Here is a 19895-nt window from a genome sequence, read left to right on the forward strand (position 1 = left end):
GGAAGTCCCTCCTTTTCTTACTTACAGTTTCCCATGCTGCTTGGTGAAGTTTTTTGCCATTCTCATGCATCCCAGTTGGTTCTTTCTGTGAATAGTATAGCACAACTAGGAAATCCTTTGAATGAAAGTATCTAATAAATTTCCTAACTGGCTTCTGAGAATAAGTATGGTGTAGAAAGAGAGGAAAACTCAGGTGGTTGTTTTGCTTTATACTAAGACATGAAACATGGATTACTACATAGCAGGAAGAATCAGGGAAAAGCGTTGCGAGTGTGAGATATCCAGATCTTAGAATAAGGTCGTTTCTCTCCCTCTTATTTTTGAAAAATGAATTGGGTTATATAAAACAGGTAGTTTTTCAAAATTAAACTAACTTAATGGACTGAACATTTATTAGAGGAAGAAAGCTAATAAGAAAAAAGAGTTCATTATACCTGAAGCAAAGGGGCTGTGGTCCAAAACGCAGTAAGATCACCAGACCAACAAAGGGACTAAAATGGAGAAGGCAGCTGAAGAGAATAATGAAGTGGCATGATAGTGAGGAGAGAGGACTCAGAGGGGAGAGGCTCCAGCTAAGTAGGTAAGCATGCAATTTTGTTGCAGGCAGCCCTTATCTAGGGTGGAATTTCTTTTTTTTGTTGAGCTATATTGACATATAATGTATTAGTTTCACGTGACAACATGATGATTTGACATTTGTATATTTTGTGAAATAATCACCACAATAAGTGTAGTTAACATCCGTCACCGCAGTTACAATTTTTTTCTCATGATGAGAATTTTTAAGGTTTCATCTCTTAGCAACTTTCAAATATGCAATAGAGTATTATTAATTATAGTCGCTGTGCTATATGTTACATTCCCAGGTCTTGCTTATTTTGTAACTGGAAGTTTGTACCATTTGACCACTATCACCCATCTTGCCAATCCCCCACCCCTGCAGCTCTGGCAACCACCAATCTATCCTCTGTATCCATGAGTTAGGTTTGCTCTGTTTTGTTTTTTTGTTTGTTTGGCTTTTAGATTTCATAGGTAAGTGAGGGCATACAGTATTTGTCTTTCTCTGACTTACTTCACTTAGCAAAATGCCCTCAAGGTCCATACACTGTCACGAATGGCAAGATTTCCTTTTCTGTGGCTGAATAATATTCCTATGTGGGGTGTGTATGTGTGTGTATTCCATGTTTTCTTTATCCATTCATCCATCGATGAACATTTAGGTTACTTCCATGTCTTGGTTATTGTAAATGATGCTGCAATGAACACAGACAGATATCCTTTCAAGTCAGTTTTTTTGTTTCCTTTGGATAAATACCCAGAAGTGGTATCGCTGGATCAAAAGGTAGTTCTATTTATAATTTTTTGAGGACTCTCCATAGTGTTGTTCATAGTGGCTACACCAATTTATATTCCCACCAGTAGTGTATGAGGGTTCCCTGTTATCCATATCCTTGCCAACACTTGTTATTTCTTGCCTTTTTGATAATAGCCATTCTAACAGGAGTGAGGTGATATCTCATTGTGGTTTTGATTTGCATTTCCCTAGTAATTAGTGATGTTGAGCATCTTTTCATGCACCTGATGACCATCTGTATGTCTTCTTTGGAGAAGTGTCTGTGTGTTTCTGTCTATTTTGGTTTAGTGGTTTTCTATGTTTTTCTCAGTTTCATCCTTTTTATGTTTCTTGTCTCTGCTCTAGATTTGTTTTGTGGTTACCATAAGGTTTGTATAAATCATCTCATAGGAAAAACAGTCTGATCTCATGCTGATAGCATCTTATCTTCACTTGCCTATACAGGTTTCATCCTTTTTTTCTTCCCCTTTTATGTTTTTGTTGTCTCAAATTATCCCTCCTTATGTTGTGAGTTTAACAAATTGAAGTAGTTAGTTATTTTTTACTGCTTTTCCCCCTTTTAACCTTTATGCTATAATTAAGTGTTTTAAAACCCATTCTGATATGGAGTTGCAATTTTCTGATTCTGTCCATCACCCTACTCAAAGTTTTGTGTACTTTTGCCTTTTTGTTTCTGGCAGAAGAGCTCCTTTCAACATTTCTTGTAAGGCAGGTCCATTGTTGATGAACTCCCTCAGCTTTTGTTTATCTGGGAAAGCCTTTACTTCTCCATATCTGAATGATAGCTTTGCTGGATAGAGTATTCTCAGCTGACAGTTTTGTTTTGTTTTTTTTTAAAAGAAGATGTTGGGGGTAGGAGTTTATTAATTTATCTATTTTTGCTGTGTTGGGTCTTCGTTTCTGTGCAAGGGCTTTCTCTAGTGGTGGCAAGTGGGGGCCACTCTTCATTGCGGTGCGCGGGCCTCTCACTGTCGCGGCCTCTCTTGTTGCGGAGCACAGGCTCCAGAAGTGCAGGCTCAGTACCTGTGGCTCATGGGCCTAGTCGCTCCACGGCTTGTGGGATCCTCCCAGACCAGGGCTCGAACCCATGTCCCCTGCATTAGCAGGCAGATTCTCAACCACTGCGCCACCAGGAAAGCCCTCAGCTGACAGTTTTTATCTTTTAGTATTTTGAGAATGTCCACTCTCCTCTTGGCCTGTAGAGTTTCTGCCAAGAAATCTGCTGGTATTCTATCTAATGGTGGTTCCTTTGTGGGTTACCATCTTTTTCCTTGGTTGCCTTTAAAATTATTTGTCATTGACTTTTGACAGTTTTAATATAATGTGACTTAGGGAAGGTCTTTTTTGCGTTGAGGTAATCAGGTGTTCTCTTAGCTACATGACTTGTATATCCAGTTCCTTCCCCAGGTTTGGAAAGTGCTCACCTATTATTTCTTTAAATAAACTCTCTGCAGCCTTCTCCCTCTCTTCTTCTCGGATACCCATTATCCTAATGTGGCCCTTCCTAAAAGAGTTGGATAGTCCTCATAGATGTCCTCATTTTTCTCTAGATCTTAATTCTCTTTTTTCTTCTACCTGTATCATTTCTAGATTTGTATCTTCAAGCTTGCTGATTCTCTCTTCCATAAGGTCTGCTCTATTTCCAGTGCTTTCTAATGCATTTTTCATCTCGTTTATTGAGTTCTTCAGCTCCAGAATTTGTTTGGTTCTTTTTTAGATTTTGTCTCTTTAGTAAAGTATTCCTTCTGTTCCTTAATTTATTCCTGAGCTCATTGAACTTTCTTGAATTTCTTCATGAGAGCTATTTTGAATTCTTTATCAGTTAGATCACAGTATTCCATGACTTTGTTGGTTTATAGAGAATTGTCATTTTTGAATACAGTGTTACTGTGGGTTTTCACGGTGCTTGATGAGTTGTTCCTCTGCTGGAGCATTTGAAGTAATGAACACCTTTCTTTAGGTAAAACTTTTTTTTTTTTTTTGCTTGATTTTAATGATTCAACAGTTTAGAAATTAGAGGACTCTCCTTTGTTTTCCGGTAGGTGGCACTATAGCACAAGTTTTTCATTTTCTTACCTGAGCTGCTTCTGGTTATATGTGTGAGTCAGCACTTTATCTGTCTGTCAGAGGTGTCGCTCACCCAGTGCCCTCCTTGTCACTGCTTGTGCCTCTAGGGTCTTGGTGCCTTGCTGCTGCTAATGTCACCTCCTGAGGCACTGGGATGGTGAACATTTCTGCCATGTCCCAGACCTGAGTTGCAGGCTCTGCTACTGCAGGGGAGGTGAGTGGAGAACTGGGGTCACAGGCACCTCTACCATGTCAGGGGTCATTGGGTTTCCAGGTGCCACCACTGTGGGAAGGGGTGGGGGGCTGGCTGCTGGAGTTGTGGGTGTCTCTGTGGCTGAAGGGACAGGACACAGTCCCCATTGCCACTGCCACCAGGTTACCTGGGGCTGTGAACACCACTGTGGCTGGGAGGCTGGAGTCTCGTATGCTGCCTCCCCTGCTGCTACTGGGTTCCCTGGGCCTGCAGGCTCAGCTGCTGTGGCTGGGGGAAGGCAGGATGCCAGGTTCCCCTAGTTTCACCTCCTCTTTGTGTTCCAGTCCACCCACCGTTAGATGCATAGATGTGTGGAGTTCTCCAGCATCCTGGTGTACTGGGCAGAGGCAACGTTTTTGAGTTGTGTATGTTTACAGGTTATAGATTGAAGGGGAGAGACAAAGGGAATGTCTCACTCCAGCACGATGCTGATGTCACTCATGTTTTGTTTTTGATGTCACAGTTTACATCTCTTTCTCTTATGTGTCCATTACAAATCATTGTAGTTATTTTTACAACTTTTGTTTTTTAACCTTCATGCTAGCTTTGTAAATGACTACTTCAATATCTTTACAACATTAGATTACTCTGAATTTACCATATATTTACTGTTACCAATGAGATTTATACTTTCATATGTTTTTCTGTTACTAAATGGTACCATTTCATTTCAGCTTAAAGAAGTCCCTTTAACATTTTTTGTAAGGCTGGTTTCATGGTGATGAAATCCTTTAGTTTTTGCTAGTCTAGAAAACTCTTCATCACTCCTTCAATTCTGAAAGACAACTTTGCCAGATAAAGTATTCTTGGTTGGCAGGTTTTTTTTTGTTTTTTTTTTCTTTCAGCACTTTGAATATATCATGCCACTGTTCTGGTCTGAAAAGTTTCTGCTGAAAAATCTGTTGATAGTCTTATGGGGGCTCCTTTGTATGTAACAAGTTTTTTTGTTTTTTGTTTTTCTTGCTGCTTTTAAGATTCTCTTCTTGTCTTTAACATTTGACTTTTTAATTATCATGTGTCTTGGTGTGAGTCTCTTTGGTTTTGTCTTATTTGGAACTCTCTGGGATTCCTGGATCTGGGTGTCTATTTCCTTCCCCAGGTTAGGGAAATTTTCAACCATCATTTTTTCAAATAACTTTTCTGCCTCTTTCTCTCTCTTCTCCTTTTGGGACCCTTGTTGGTGTCCTGTAAGTCCCTTTAAGCTATCTTCACTTTTAAAAATTCTTTTTTCTTTTTGCTGCTCTGATTAGATGAATTCCACTGCCCTGTTTGAGTTCACTGATCCTTTCTTCTGCTTCACGTAGTCAGATGTTGAGCCCCTCTATTGTATTTTTCAGTTTAATTCCTGTATTCTTCAGGTCTTTGGTTTTTGTTTGGTACTTTTTTTTAATATATTCTATCTCTGTTGAAATTCTCACTTTGTTCATCCATTGTTCTGAGTTTAGCGAGCATCTTTACAATTGTTATTTTGAACTCTTTATAGAGTAAATCACTTACCTCAATTTCATTAAGGTCTTTTTCTGAGGCTTTATCTTGTTCTTTCATTTGGAACATATTCCTCTGTTTCTTTATTTTCCTTGATTCTCTGTGTTGGTTTCTATGCATTAGATAAAATATACACCTCTCTCAGTCTTGAAGGAGCAACCTCTTGCAGGTGATGAACTTTATCATTCAATCCTGCCCTAGCTCTTGGTTGTCTTTTGAACCTATGATTGTCCAAGCAGCCTACTTTCTTCTTAGTGGCTCCCAGAAGTTGAGAGTGTGCCAAGACCTGTCAGTGTCCCCAAGGGGGGATCTTAGTCAGCACCTAGATTCAGGCTGATTGGAAGCCAGACCTTCAGGCAGCAGTTTTTAAAATATGCAAATATGCCTATTTCAGGGGAAGACTAGGAGATGGGCATTCATCTGCTCCCTCTGCAGTGAGCCCTGTGGTGATAGCCAGTTAAGAACTGTTTCTTTGTTTGCTACCATCCCATTGAACCTATGAACACAAGCCCTGCTGGCCACCAGAGTCAGGCAATCAAGGGGTATCCCCTGGGCAGCAGCCACAAAACCTGGGGTACCAGATATGTGCCCTTTCGCAGAGACACTGGTGACCTCAGGGAGGCAGAGGAGAATATGAAAGGGCACCTCACAGCCTCCACTTTGGAGACTATTTCAGGAGGCCCCTAGATGTGTGTTAACTTAGATGTCTGCCCCTCAGGTTAAAGTTTAAGATAAGGAAATAGGTCTCTTTCACAGAAACATTGGACGCTCTTCAATTGACTGCCTCTGCACTAGGCCCTGGGGTGGGTGAGTCTGTGGAGCCCTTTAAGAACTGTTTCTCAGATTGCTATAGCCTCGTGGATCTTGTGGATACAAGCCCTATTGGATTTCTAAGCTAGATATTTTGGGGGCTTGTCTCTCAGACACAGATCTTATAAGTTGAAGTTCCAACCAATGTTCATAGCAGCACTATTTACAATAGCCAAGACATGGAAGCAACCTAAATGTCCATCCACAGATGAATGGATACAGAAGATGTGGTACATATGTACAATGGAATACTACTCAGCTATAAAAGAATGAATGGACCTAGAGATTATCATACTAAGTGAAGTAAGTTAGACAGAGAAAGACATATACCATATGATATCACTTACATGTGGAATCTAAAATATGACACAGGACTTCCCTGATGGTGCAGAGGTTAAGAATCCGCCTGCCAATGCAGGGGGACATGGGTTCGAGTCCTGGTCTGGGAAGGTCCCACATGCTGTGGAGCAACTAAGCCTGTGTGCCACAACTACTGAGCCTGTGTTCTAGAGCCCGTGAGCCACAACTACTGAGTCTACATGCCACAACTACTGAAGCCTGCGTGCCTAGAGCCCGTGCTCCACAAGAGAAGCCACGGCAGTGAGAAGCCCTCGCACCACAACGAAGAGTAGCCCCCGCTCACCACAACTAGAGAAAGCCCGCACACAGCAACGAAGACCCAACGCAGCCATAAATTAATAAATAAAAATTTAAAAAAATATATGACACAAATGAATCAATCTATGAAACAGAGACTCAGAGACATAGAGAATAGACTTGTGGTTGCCAAGGGGGAAGAGGGGTGGGGGAGGGATGGATTGGGAGTTTGGGAGTAGCAAATGCAAACTATTATATATAGAATGGGTAAGCAACAGGGGATTATATTCAATATCCTGTAATAAACCATAATGGAAAAGAATATGAAAAAGAATATATATACACACATATATATTATATGTAATAACTGAATCACTTTGCTGTACACCAGAAACTAACACAGTATTGTAAATCAACTATACTCCAATAAAAAATAAATTTAAAAATGTTGAAGTGCCAGATTGGGGTTCAAACCTTTCACTTCTCAGGGAGATGCTCAGGGTTGTGAATTCCCTCCCAATTGTGGGTTGCTGCTCTGAGGGTGGGGTTTATGGTGAGATAGTATCTCAGCCTCTCCTACCCATTTTGATGTGTTTTTTTTCTCATTTGCTCACTGTGTAGGAGTCACTTATCTAGTTTTTTGGTTTCTTTCAGAGGAAATTGCTCCATATGTAGCTGTAGATTCGGTGTGTCTGTGGGTGGAGATGAGTTTAGGATCCACCTGCATCACTATCTTGAACTGGAACTGGGTGGAGTTTCTTGCACCCATCAACCCAGTTTTAATGATTTATCACCTCACAGCCAGGCTCCTTTCATCCTCACTCCCACCTATGCCCTTTCTCATTATTTCAGAGCAAACATCAGATATATTTATATACTTTATTACCAGGAAAAATTTTGACACAGGAGTTAAAACCAAATTCTTTGCTAATCTGTTTCACTTTGTGAAGCATTCCTTTAACTGTTATGTGAAGAAGGATTTTACTGGGTTGTCACAATAGTAGACCACATCGAAATAAAGTACCAAGATAGATGGATTTGTGATTTTCAGTCTTCTGTCATCCTTTTGTTTTTTTTTAAATTTCATTATTTTCTCCAGCTTTATTGAGGTATAATTGACAAATAAAATTGTAAGTTATTGAAAGTATACAGCAATATACTGATATACATGTAACATTGTGAAAGGGGTCTCCTTACTCACTAAATTAATGCATCCATTAACTGAATTCATGAAAACATGCAAGTTTTACTGTCTCAGCAAGTTTTAATTGTACAACACAGTGTTAACTACAGTCACCATAAATCAGATTTTCAGACCTTATTCATCTTGTAACTGAAAGTTTGTACTATTCTACTAATTGTACTATTTCCCCCACCTTCTAGCCAATGGCAGTCACTTTTCTACTGTTTCCATGAGGTTGACTTTCTTTTTTCTTTTTAAAAAAATTTCATTTAGCATAATGCCCTCCAGTTTCATCCATATTGTTGCAAATAACAAGATTTCCTTTAAGGCTAAATAATATTCCATTGCATGCATGCATGCATGCATGCATGTATGTATGTATATATACACAGGGAAATGCAAATTACTATACACACACCACATTTTCTTTATTTTCTTCATCCATTCATCTGTCGACACTTAGTTTTTCTCCATACCTTGGCTGTCGTGAATAATGCTGCTGTGAATGTAAGAGTACAAATATCTCTTCAAGTTAATGATTCTGTTTCCAAAGGCAATCAGAATATGCTCCGAAGTGGGACTGCTGGATCACATGGTAGTTCAATTTTTAATCTCCATAGTGTTTTCCATAGTGGCTGTACAAGTTTACATTCCAACAAACAATGCACAGGGTTCCCTTTTCTCCACATATCTGCCAGCATTTGTTATCTCTTGTCTTTTTTTATAAGACTTCCTAACAGGTGTGGGGTGGTTTTGATTTGCATCTCCCTGGTGATTAGTGAGACTGAGTACTTTTTATATATCTGTTGGCCAGCTGTATTTGTTTTTGGAATAATGTCTATTTAGGTTTTTTGCCCACTTTTAAATTGGGGCTTTTTTGGCTATTGAGTTGTGTATGTTCCAAGAATATTTTGGCTATTAATCCCTTCACAGATATGTGGTTTGCAAATATATTCTCCTATTCCATAGGTTGAATTTTCATTTTGTTGATGGTTTCTTTTGCTGTGCAGAATCTTTTTAGTTTGATGTAATCACACTTGTTTATTTTTGCTTTTGTCACCTTTGCTTTTGCTGTTAAATCCAAAAAATCATTGCAAAGACCAATGTCAAGTAGCTTATTACCTGCTATGTTTTCTTAGGAGTTTTATGGTTTCAAGTCTTACATTTCAAGTCTTTAATCCATTTTGAGTTGACTTTTTGAGTATTTTGTAAAAGTGGTCCTGTTTCATTCTTTTTCATGTGGCTATCCAATTTTCCAAACACCTTTTCTTGAAGAGGTATCCTTTCCCCATTGTATGTTCTTGGCCCCTTTGTCATAAATTAATTGACCATATAGCATGAGTTTTATTTCTGGGGTCTCTACTCTGTTCCAACAATCCGTGTGTTTGTTTTTATGACTGTATCATACTGTTTTGATTACTATAGCTTTGCAATATAGTTTGAAATCAGAAAGAATGATGCCTCTAGCTTTGTTCTTCTTTCTCAAGATTGCTTTTGCTACTTAGGGTTTTTTCAGGTTCCAATTTTTAGGATTATTTATTTCTATGAAAAATGCCATTGGAATTTTCATAGGGATTGCATTGAATCTGTAGATTGCTTTGGGTAGTATGGACATTTCAATAATATTAATTCCTCCAATCCGTGAACACAGAATATCTTTTCATTTATTTGTGTCATCTTTCCTACAGTTTTCAGTGTGTAGTTTCTAACCTTGGTAAAATTTATTCCTAAGTACTCCTAATTTCTTTTTTGGATAGCTCATTGTTAGTGTATAGAGAAGCAATTGATTTTTGTATATTGATTTTTTTTTTTTTTTTTTTTTTTTTGCGGTACGCGGGCCTCTCACTGTTGTGGCCTCTGCTGTTGCAGAGCACAGGCTCCGGATGCGCAGGCTCAGTGGCCATGGCTTACGGGCCCAGCCGCTCTGCGGCATGTGGGACCTTCCTGGACTGGGGCATGAACCCATGTCCCCTGCATCGGCAGGCGGACTCTCAACCACTGCGCCACCAGGGAAGCCCTGTATATTGATTTTGTATCCTGCAACTTTACTGAAATTGTTTATTATTTCTAACAAGTTTTTGGTGGATTCTTTAGGGTTTTCTAAATATGTCATCTGCTAACAGTGACAATTTTACTTCTCCCTAATTTGGATGCCTCTTATTTCTTTTTCTTGCCTGACTGCTCTGGCTAGGATTTCCAGTACTATGTTAAATAAAAGTGATGACAGTAGATATCCTTGTCTTGTTCTTGATCTTAGAGGAAAAGCTTTCAGCATTTCATCATTGAGTATGTTGTCATCTGTGGGTTTGACATATATGGCCTTTATTATGTTGAGGTACAGTCTCTCAATACCCAGTTTGTTGAGAGTTTTTATCATGAAAGGATGTTGAATTTTGTCAAATGCTCTATCTATTGAGATGATGGTATGATTTTTATCCTTTATTTTGTTAATGTGGTGTATATCACGTTTATTGATTTGTGGGTGTTGAACCATCCATGTACTACTGGAGTAAGTCCAATTTGATCATGGTGTATGATCCTTTTAAACTATTGTTGAATTCAGTTTGCTACTATCTTATGGGGATTTTCGCATCTATGTTCATCAGGAATATGGGCCTGTAATTTTTTTTCTTGTAATGTCTGTCTGCCTTTGGTATCAAGGTAAAGCTGGCTTTGTAAAATGAATTTGGAAGTGTTCTTTCCTTTTCTGTGTTTTGGAAGATATCGAGATGGATTGGTATTAATGTGTCTTTAAATGTTTTGTGGAATTCACCAGTGAAGGCATCTGTCTCTGAACTTTTTTTTGTTGGGAGGTTTTTGATTACTGGTTCAATATCCTTACTAGTAATTTGTTCAAATTTTCTGTTTCCTCATGATTCAGTCTTGGTAGGTTGTTTCTAGGAATTAGTCCATTTCTTCTAAGTTACCCAACTTGTTGGCATATAAGTATTCATAGTGGTCTTTATGGTCTTTCGTATTTCTGTGGTATCAGTTGTAATATCTCCTTTTTCATTTATACCTTTATGTCAGTTCTCTTTTTTTCTTGGTAAATCTAGTTAAAAATTTGTCTAGTTTATCTTTTTAAAAAACCAGCTCTTAGTTTCATTAATCTTTGCTATTGTCTTTTTAGTCTCTATTTCATTTATTTCCACTCTTATCTTTGTTACTTCCTTCCTTTTGCTAGCTTTGAGCTTAGTTTGTTGCTCCCTAATTCTTCCAGGTATAAAGATAGCTGTTCAAGATTTTTTTTTCTTCATGTAGTTGTTTATCACTATAAACTTCCCTTTTAGAACTGCTTTTGCTGCATTTCATAAGTTTTGCTATGTTTTGTTTCCATTTTCTTTCATCTCAAAGTATTTTTTTGATTTCTTCTTTGATCCATTGGTTATTTAGGAACATGTTGTTTAATCTCCACATATTTGTGAACTTCCCAGTTTTTGTCTTGCATTTGATTTCTACTTTGATACAATCATGGTTGGAAAAGATGCTAGATAGGGTTTCAATTTTTTTTTTTTTTTAATCTTTTTTTTTTTAATGTTGGGGGTAGGAGTTTTAATTAATTTATTTATTTTTGCTGTGTTGGGTCTTCGTTTCTGTGCGAGGGCTTTCTCTAGTTGCGGCAAGCGGGGGCCACTCTTCATCGCGGTGCGCGGGCCTCTCACTGTCACGGCCTCTCCTGTTGCGGAGCACAGGCTCCAGACGCGCAGGCTCAGTAGTTGTGGCTCACGGGCCTAGTTGCTCCGCGGCATGTGGGATCCTCCCAGACCAGGGCTCGAACCTGTGTCCCCTGCATTAGCAGGCAGATTCTCAACCACTGCGCCACCAGGGAAGCCCCAATTTTTTTTTAATTTATTAAGACTTGTGGTCTAACATGTGATCTATCCTAAAGAAAATTCCATGTGCATCTGAGAAGAATGTGTATTCAGTTGCTGTTGGATGGAATGTTGTGTTATGTCCTTTAGGTTCATCGTGTCTAACATGTAGTTTAAGTCCAATGTTTCCTTGCTGATTTTTCTGGCCAAATGATTCATTGTTGAAAGTGGAGTATTCAAGTCCCCTGATATTGTATTGCTATCTTTTTCTCCCTTCACAATATTTGCTTTATATATATTTAGGTGCTCCTGTTTTGGGCTTATATTTACAATTGTTACATCCTTTTGATTAATTGACCTTTTTTTTAACATCTTTATTGGAGTATAATTGCTTTACAATGATGTGTTAGTTTCTGCTTTATAACAAAGTGAATCAGTTATACATATATATATGTCCCCATATCTCTTCCCTCTTGCATCTCCCTCCCTCCCACCCTCCCTATCCCACCCCTCTAGGTGGTCACAAAGCACCAAGCTGATCTCCCTGTGCTGTGTGGCTGCTTCCCACTAGCTATCTATTTTATACGTTTGGTAGTGTATATATGTCCATGCCACTCTCTCTTTGTCCCAGCTTACCCTTCCCCCTCCCCATATCCTCAAGTCCATTCTCTAGTAGGTCTGTGTCTTTATTCCCGTCTTGCCCCTAGGTTCTTTATGACTTTTTTTTTTTTTAGATTCTATATATATGTGTTGGCATATGGTATTTGTTTTCCCTCTTTCTGACTTACTTCACTCTGTATGACAGACTCTAGGTCCATCCACTTCACTACAAATAACTCCATTTCTTTTTATGGCTGAGTAATATTCTATTGTATATATATATATACCACATCTTCTTTATCCATTCATCTGTTGATGGACACTTAGGTTGCTTCCATGTCCTGGCTATTGTAAATAGAGCTGCAGTGAACATTTTGGTACATGACTCTTTTTGAATTATGGTTTTCTCAGGGTATATGCCCAGTAGTGGGACTGCAGGGTCATATGGTAGTTCTATTTTTAGTTTTTTAAGGAACCTCCATATTGTTCTCCATAGTGGCTGTATCAATTTACATTCCCACCAACAATGCAAGAGGTTTCCCTTTTCTCCACACCCTCTCCAGCATTTATTGTTTGTAGATTTTTTGATGATGGCCATTCTGACCGAATTGACCTATCTTTGATAATGACCTTCTTTGTCTTTTGCTACATTTTTTAACTTTGAAGTTTATTTTGTCTGATATAAGTACAGCTACCTTTGCTTTCTTTTGGTTTTCATTTGCAAAGAATATCTTTTTGCATCCCTTCACCTTCAGTCTGTGTGTGTCCTTTAAGCTAGGTGAGACTCTAAGTCAACGTTTAGTTTGGTTTTGATTTTTATCCATTCAGCCACTCTGTCTTTTGATTAGAGAATTTAATCCATTTACATTTAACGTTAAAAAGATTTTTTTATTGCAGTTGATTTACAATATTGTTAGTTTCAGGTGTATAGCATTGTCAGTATTTTTGCAGATTATACTCCATTATAGGTTATTATAAGATAACAGTTATAATTCCCTATGCTTTATAGTATATCTGTGTTGCTTATCTTTTTTTAAAATTTTATTTTTATTTATTTTTGGCTGTGTTGGGTCATTGTTGCTGTGCGCGGGCTTTTTCTAGTTGTGGTCAGCGGGGGCTACTTTTCATTGCGGTGCACAGGCTTCTCATTGTGGTGGCTTCTCGTTATGGAGCATGGGCTCTAGGCACTGGGCTTCAGGAGTTGTAGCTTGCGGGCTCTGGAGCACAGGCTCAGTAGTTGTGGCACACGGGCTTAGTTGCTCCGCGTCATGTGGGATCTTCCCAGACCAGGGCTCGAACCCGTGTCCCCTGCATTGGCAGGAGGATTCTTAACCACTGCGCCACCAGGGAAGCCCAGCTTATCTATTTTATACATAGTAGTTTGTATCTGTTAATCCCATACCCCTAACTTATCCCTCCTCCCTTCCCTCTCTCCTTTGGTAACCAGAGTTTTTCTGTATGTTAGTCTGTTTCTGTTTTGCATATACATTGATCTATATTATTTTTTAGATTCCATTTATATTATATATTGGTAGTATTTGTCTTTCTGACTTATTTCACTAACCATAATATTCCCTAGGACCATCCACATTGCTGCAAATGGCAGTATTTTATTCTTTTTTATGGCTGAGTAATATTCCACTGTATGTACATACATACATATATATATATAATCACATCTTTTTAATCTAATCATCTGTTGATGGGCACTTGAGTTGCTCCCATGTCTTGGCTCTTTTGATTTTTCTGGCCAAATGATTCATTGTTGCTATTAACATTGGGTTGTATGTAACTTCTTGAATAGGCATTTTCATTTTTCTCCAATATATACCCAGGGAGTAGAATTGCTGGATCATATGGTAGTTCTTTTTTAGTTTTTTGAGGAACCTCCATACTGTTTTCCATGGTGGCTGCACCAACTTACATTCTCACCAACAGTGTACGAGGGTTCCCTTTTTTCTACATCCTCTCTGACATGTTATTTGTAGACTTTTTGATGGTAACCATTCTGACAAGTGTGAGATGGTATCTCGTTTTTTTTTTTTTTTCTTTTTTGGCTGTGTTGAGTTCTCGTTGCTGTGTGCAGGCTTTCTCTAGTTGCAGCGAGTGGGGGCTACTCTTCGTTGCGGTGTGCAGGCTTCTCATTGTTGTGGCTTTTCTTGTTACAGAGCACAGGCTCTAGGTGCGTGGGCTCAGTAGTTGTGGCTTGCGGGTTCTAGAGCACAGGCTCAGTAGTTGTGGTGCATGGACTTAGTTGCTCCGTGGCATGTGGGATCTTCCCGAGCCAGGGATCGAACCTGTGTCCCCTACACTGGCAGGCAGATTCTTAACCACTGCGCCACCAGGGAAGTCCTATCTTACTGTTTTGATGTTGCATTTCTCTAATAATTAGCAATGCTGAGTACCTTTTCATGTGCCTGTTAGCCATCTGTATGTCTTCTTCAGAAAAATGTTTTTTCAGGTCTTCTGCCTAGTTTTTTGATTTGGTTGTTTTTTTGCTATTGAGTTGTATGAGCTGTTTGTGTATTTTGGATATTAACCCCCTGTCGGTCACATCATTCACAAATTTTCCCTCCCATTCTGTAGGTTGTCTTTTCATTTTAATGGTTTCTTTTGCTGTGCAAAAGCTTTTAAGTTTAATTAGGTCCCATTTATTTATTTATTGATTGATTGATTGTTTAGTTTTGTTTTTTGGCCTTAGGAGACTGATTCAAGAAAATACTGCTATGATTTATGTCAGTGTTCTTTGTATGTTCTGTTTTAGGAATTTTATGATTTCCATTCTTATGTTTAGGTCTTTAATCCATTTTTGAGTTTATTTTTGTATATGGTATGAGAAAATGTTCTAATCTCATTGGTTTACACGTGGCTGTCCAGTTTTCCCAGCAACACTTGTTGAACAGACTGTCTTTTCTCCATTGTAGATTCCTGCCTCCTTTGTTGTAGATTAGTTGACTATAGGTGTGTGTGGGTTAAAGTAATGTAGTTGTGGATTTACTATTGCCATTTTGTTCATTGTTTTCTGGTTGTTTTGTGATTCCTCTGTTCCTTTCTTCCTCCCTTGCTGTCTCTGCGATTTGCTAATTCTCTATAATTGTAGGCTTTGATTCTTTTCTCTTTTACATCCCTACTATAGGCTTTTGTTTTGTGATTACCATGAGGCTTACATAAAATGTCTTTTATATATATATATATATATATATATATATATATATATATATATATATATATATATATATATATATATATATATATATAATAGTCTATTTTAAGTTGATAACTTCAAATGAATACAGCTCTGCCACCTTGATGGCATAATTTGTACCTTTTTACATTGTGTATCCATTGACAAATGTTTGTATAGTTTTGTCAGAGTTTTTTAAATTTAAGTATATATTTATCTTTACCAGTGGTTTTATACTTTCATATGTTTTCCTGTTACTAAAGAAAACTAAGCCTCCTTCCATGTCAGTATGAAGAACTCCCTTTAACATTTTGTGTAAGGCTGGTCTAGTGGTGATGAACTCCTTCAGCTTTTGTCTGGAAAACTCTTGTTTTCAATTCTGAAGGACAACTTAGCCAGGTACTCTTGGTTGGCAGTTTTTTTCTTTTAGCACTTTGAATATAATTTATGTGTCTCATTGTGGGTCTCTTTGGAGCCATCTTGTTTGTTACTCTCTAGGCTTTCTGGATCTGGATGTGTGTTTCCCCAGATTAGGGAAGTTTTCAGCCATTAATTTTTTGAAAAAGTTTTCTGCCCCTTTATCTCTTTTCCTTCTGGGACCTCTAATGTATATATTGGTCCATTTGATGGTGTCCCATAAGTCCCTTAAGCTATCTTAACTTTTATAATTATTTTTCCTTTTTGCAACTCAGATGGGATGAATTCCACTAACCTGTCTTAAAGTTTGCTGATCCTTTCCCGTGATTGATCTAGTCTGATGTTGAATCCCTCTATTGAACTTTTCAGTTCAGTTACATTCAACAATTCTGTGATTTCTATTTGGTAGTTTTAAGTATTTTCTATCTCTATTCAAATTCTTTGTTCATTCATTGCTCTCGACCTAGGTGAGCATCTTTACAACCATTATTTTGAACTCTCTCAGGTAAGTCACTTTGTTTTATCAAGATCTGCTTTGGATATTTATCATGGCCTTTTGTTTGGAACATTATATCTTCATTTCTTCCTTTATTGGTGTCTATGCATTATATAAAACAGCCACCTCTTCCAGTCTTGAACGGTCTTTTGTAGGAGATGGTTGTTCAGCCCAGCCTGAGCTCTTAGTTGTCTCTCAACCTTTTGTGACTGTCTGAGCCTCCTTCTTTGCTTTTAGTGGCTTTTTTAGAGGGTATGTTAAGACCTGTGTATCCAAAGGCAGGGCCTGCAGTTAGCACCTAGACGAAGACGGATTAGAACCTGGACCCTAAGGCTGCAGCTGAGAAAGTATGTATTGATAGTTAAGCCCTGTCCAGGGAGAAAATGGGCATTTTTTACCCCCTGTTCCCTTTGTGCTGAGCACAGGTGTACAATCACCAGGGCATGGTGGGAAGGGAGCTCCTGCACCCATTAAGAATTGTATTTTTGTTTGGTACAGTCCAGTGGAATTCATGAATGCAAGCCCCACTGGCTATCAGAGCCAGATGACCCAGGGACTATTCTTGGGTGTCAGACATAAAAGCCAGGGTACAGACGTGTACAAGTTCCTTGCAGGGAGATACTAGTGACTGGAGTGAGCTAGAAGGAGAAGGTGGGAGAGGTGTCCTTCAGCTTCCCCAGTCTCTGGGGTAGATTGCTGCTGCTCCTAGCACCTGCTAGATTAGGAGCCCGGCCTTAGGCAGCAGCTTTTAAAATGTGCAGATGAACTTCTTTCAGGGGAGAACTGAGCAATGGGCAATTCTGCCTGCTCCCTCTGCACCTGGCCCTGAGGGGACAGTCACAGTGCGTGCTGTGTGCCCATTAAGAATGCTTTCTTATCTGTAGCCTTGTGGATCTCATGAACACAAGCCCTGCTGGCTTTCAGAGCTAGGTATTTTGGGAACCCATACCTCCAGTGGGAGTCTTAAAAGTTGGAGCACTAGATGTGGAATCCAAACCCTTCACTCCTCAGGGAGAAGCTAAGAATTGGGAATTCTCTCCTGATGCACAGTGCTGTGCCAGGGCTGGGGTGTATGGCGAGGCTGTATATTGGCCTTTCCTACCCATTTTGGTGTGGGTATTTATTTTCTCATTTGTTTAGTATGTAGGAGCTGCCCAGCTAGTTTCTGGATCTCTTTCAGAGGGAACTGTTCCATGTGTAGCTGTACATATGGCACATCCATGGAAGGAGGGGAGCTCTGGAGCCTTCTTGGCCATCTCTACCTTATCCCTCTTCTTAACACGGATGACTGAGAACTGCTTTATCTGTCCCCTCTGAAGTTGAAGCCGGTTTTAAAAATTGTGGCCATTGTTGGTTCAAATACTATTGTAATTTTAATTGTAATGTGAGAAGGCTCTTCTGCATTGCTAGCTTTCTTTATGAGTCATTTCTACACTCGTGTATAGTAAGTTAGTTACATAATTCTTCAGTAAGTAAGTTTGTCACACACAGTATTTATAAAAGCTAAAACTGAGAGGAACTAGGTGGTCACAGGGTGTGCTACATAATCTGATTTAATGCATTGATCACTGTGACTACTTGTGAGGAACATTTTGGTCCTTCTTATCATGAACACTTCTGGATTAGAATATCTGAGATGGAACCCGGAAATCTGCATTTTAACAAGTTTTCCAGGTGATTATTCTGTGGACTAAAGTTTGAGTTCATATTGGTCTCTAGAACGTTTCACTAGCTATTTTGTTGACATCATTTGCTAGTTTTCGTACCTACTGGTTTATTCTCTTGCCACATCTTTTATTACTAGATGAACTTAACATCTAAGTTGATATGCAGTTCACTTCCTTAGCCATGCTCCTTCCTCAGAGGAATACTGGTATCCAGTACTGGTATTCTGATTCACTGGGGTTTAACTATGTACAAACAGCAGAAGCAACTATAGTGTCACTTTTTCTTTCCTGAAAATGTGGGGAGTAGGGGAGAGAGGGCATTTAGAAGCTGGTTTGTATTTTTCAAAAGTTCCACAGGTGATTTTGATATAGAAATTTTTTGTGCAGTTTTTTTGATAACTTTGTTATTTATCCTGCTACTCTGTTTTTACACCAAACCACAGTAGAATTGCTTTTCTTATAAATATCTTTAACAAACCAATTTTAATTTAGATTTTAGCATTAGTTATGGTTTCTTTTTCTAATAGGTATCATCTTTAAGAAATGAAAAGCGAGGCTCATCATATCTCGTCTCTGCCCCAGAAGGTGGTTCAGTGGAATTTGTTGACCAGCATTCTCAGGGCACAGGAGCATATTACATGGAAACCTACTTAAAAAAGAAGCGAGTGTACTGAGTTAAGTTCTCTCCTTATAAACTCATAAGGTTCTTTGCAGTATCTCTGCTGTTCATCGCTGCCTTAACTACATTCAAACTAGCCATATCCTTTAAATACGGGTTTATAATTTCCCAGAAGGAACTGTGTGTGCAGCAGGCAGAATTGCCAAATTAAAAAAGTAAGTAGCAATAAGAAGAGACATCAATTGAGGACATATTCCGCTAGAATTAGATGCATCTTAATCAATGTGATATTAACTTACAGTCCATTGGAGAAATTAACATATGTTCCAATATTCCTTGTTTAGGACTGGGAATAATTTTGACACCACATATAAAAGTTTGAAGCAATAAATGGGAAACATTCTTGTTTCCTGGGCCTTAGAATAAATTTCTTATAAGCCAGTGTGCATTCCAGTTTATCGATACTTTCCCTAGAAGTAATTTCATTTCAGATTTTTAGAATTTTTCCTAGAATTACAAGAATGCAAGTACACAATGCATTGATTGGTAATGTTATAAAGATGCTCTACATACAAACTTATTACCCCCACACCAGTCATACAGTATAAAACTCAAACACAGTGACAGTGACTTCCAAGGTATACACTACTACAGATGCTTTACTCTTAATATGTTATTTACCATTTATACCTCTTGTGAGAAACACGAGGATTTTTCTTTTTTGAAGTAGCTTTGCTGATCTAATTTCAGGGACTGGCAAACTACTCCCTGCAGTCAAAAAACAGTCCTCCAGCTGTTTTTGTACTGCCTGCAAGCTAAGAATGATGTTTACATTTTTAAATGTTTGGAGGAAAAAAATGTATGACTTGAAATTCAAATTTCAGTGTCCATACATAAAATTTTATCAGAACACAACCATGCTCATTCACTTACATATCATATATGGCTAACTTCTGTGCTACAATGGCAGAGCTGAGTAGCTGCAAAGCCTAAAATATTTACTATCTGGCCCTTTATAAAGTTCGCAGACTCCTGATCTAATAAATACCATTAATTCCCTAATCCTTTTACTTCACACCTACAAAAAGACCTTTAACTTTTACAACAGATTTGTAAGTGGCAAGGAATAATAGGTTTCTGTGTCTTCATTTCATATCATAGTGATGATTCATTTACTAGAACAGGGCACATTTTGGTCATCAGATGCCCTATTTCCACAATATAGTAAAGCAGTCAATTCTGCCCTTTCTGAAGGAGTGTTATGGAGTAACAGTATTTATAACCATTTTGAGATAATAAGCTATACCTCACTCTCTGCTTTGTCTATTATTCTTTTGCAGTGTGTTAGGCT

At 38.5% G+C, this 19895-nt stretch overlaps 1 protein-coding gene across 3 annotated transcripts in view; it reads left to right on the forward strand.

The window, feature by feature from the left end:
* RAVER2 (ribonucleoprotein, PTB binding 2) overlaps positions 1–18599 on the forward strand; it is a gene marked incomplete at both ends in the record, with an annotated part of 107779 nt that extends 89180 nt beyond the window's left edge. For all 3 annotated transcript variants that reach the window (XM_079698572.1, XM_079698573.1, XM_079698574.1), the window contains one exon: positions 18453–18599. In XM_079698572.1, coding sequence (XP_079554698.1) covers positions 18453–18599 — 147 coding nt within the window. The remainder of the gene's footprint in view (positions 1–18452) is intronic.
* Positions 18600–19895: the final 1296 nt, after the last annotated feature.

This window comes from Hyperoodon ampullatus (genome assembly GCF_949752795.1).
Source record: "Hyperoodon ampullatus genome assembly, chromosome: 2".
Lineage (NCBI taxonomy): Eukaryota > Metazoa > Chordata > Mammalia > Artiodactyla > Ziphiidae > Hyperoodon > Hyperoodon ampullatus.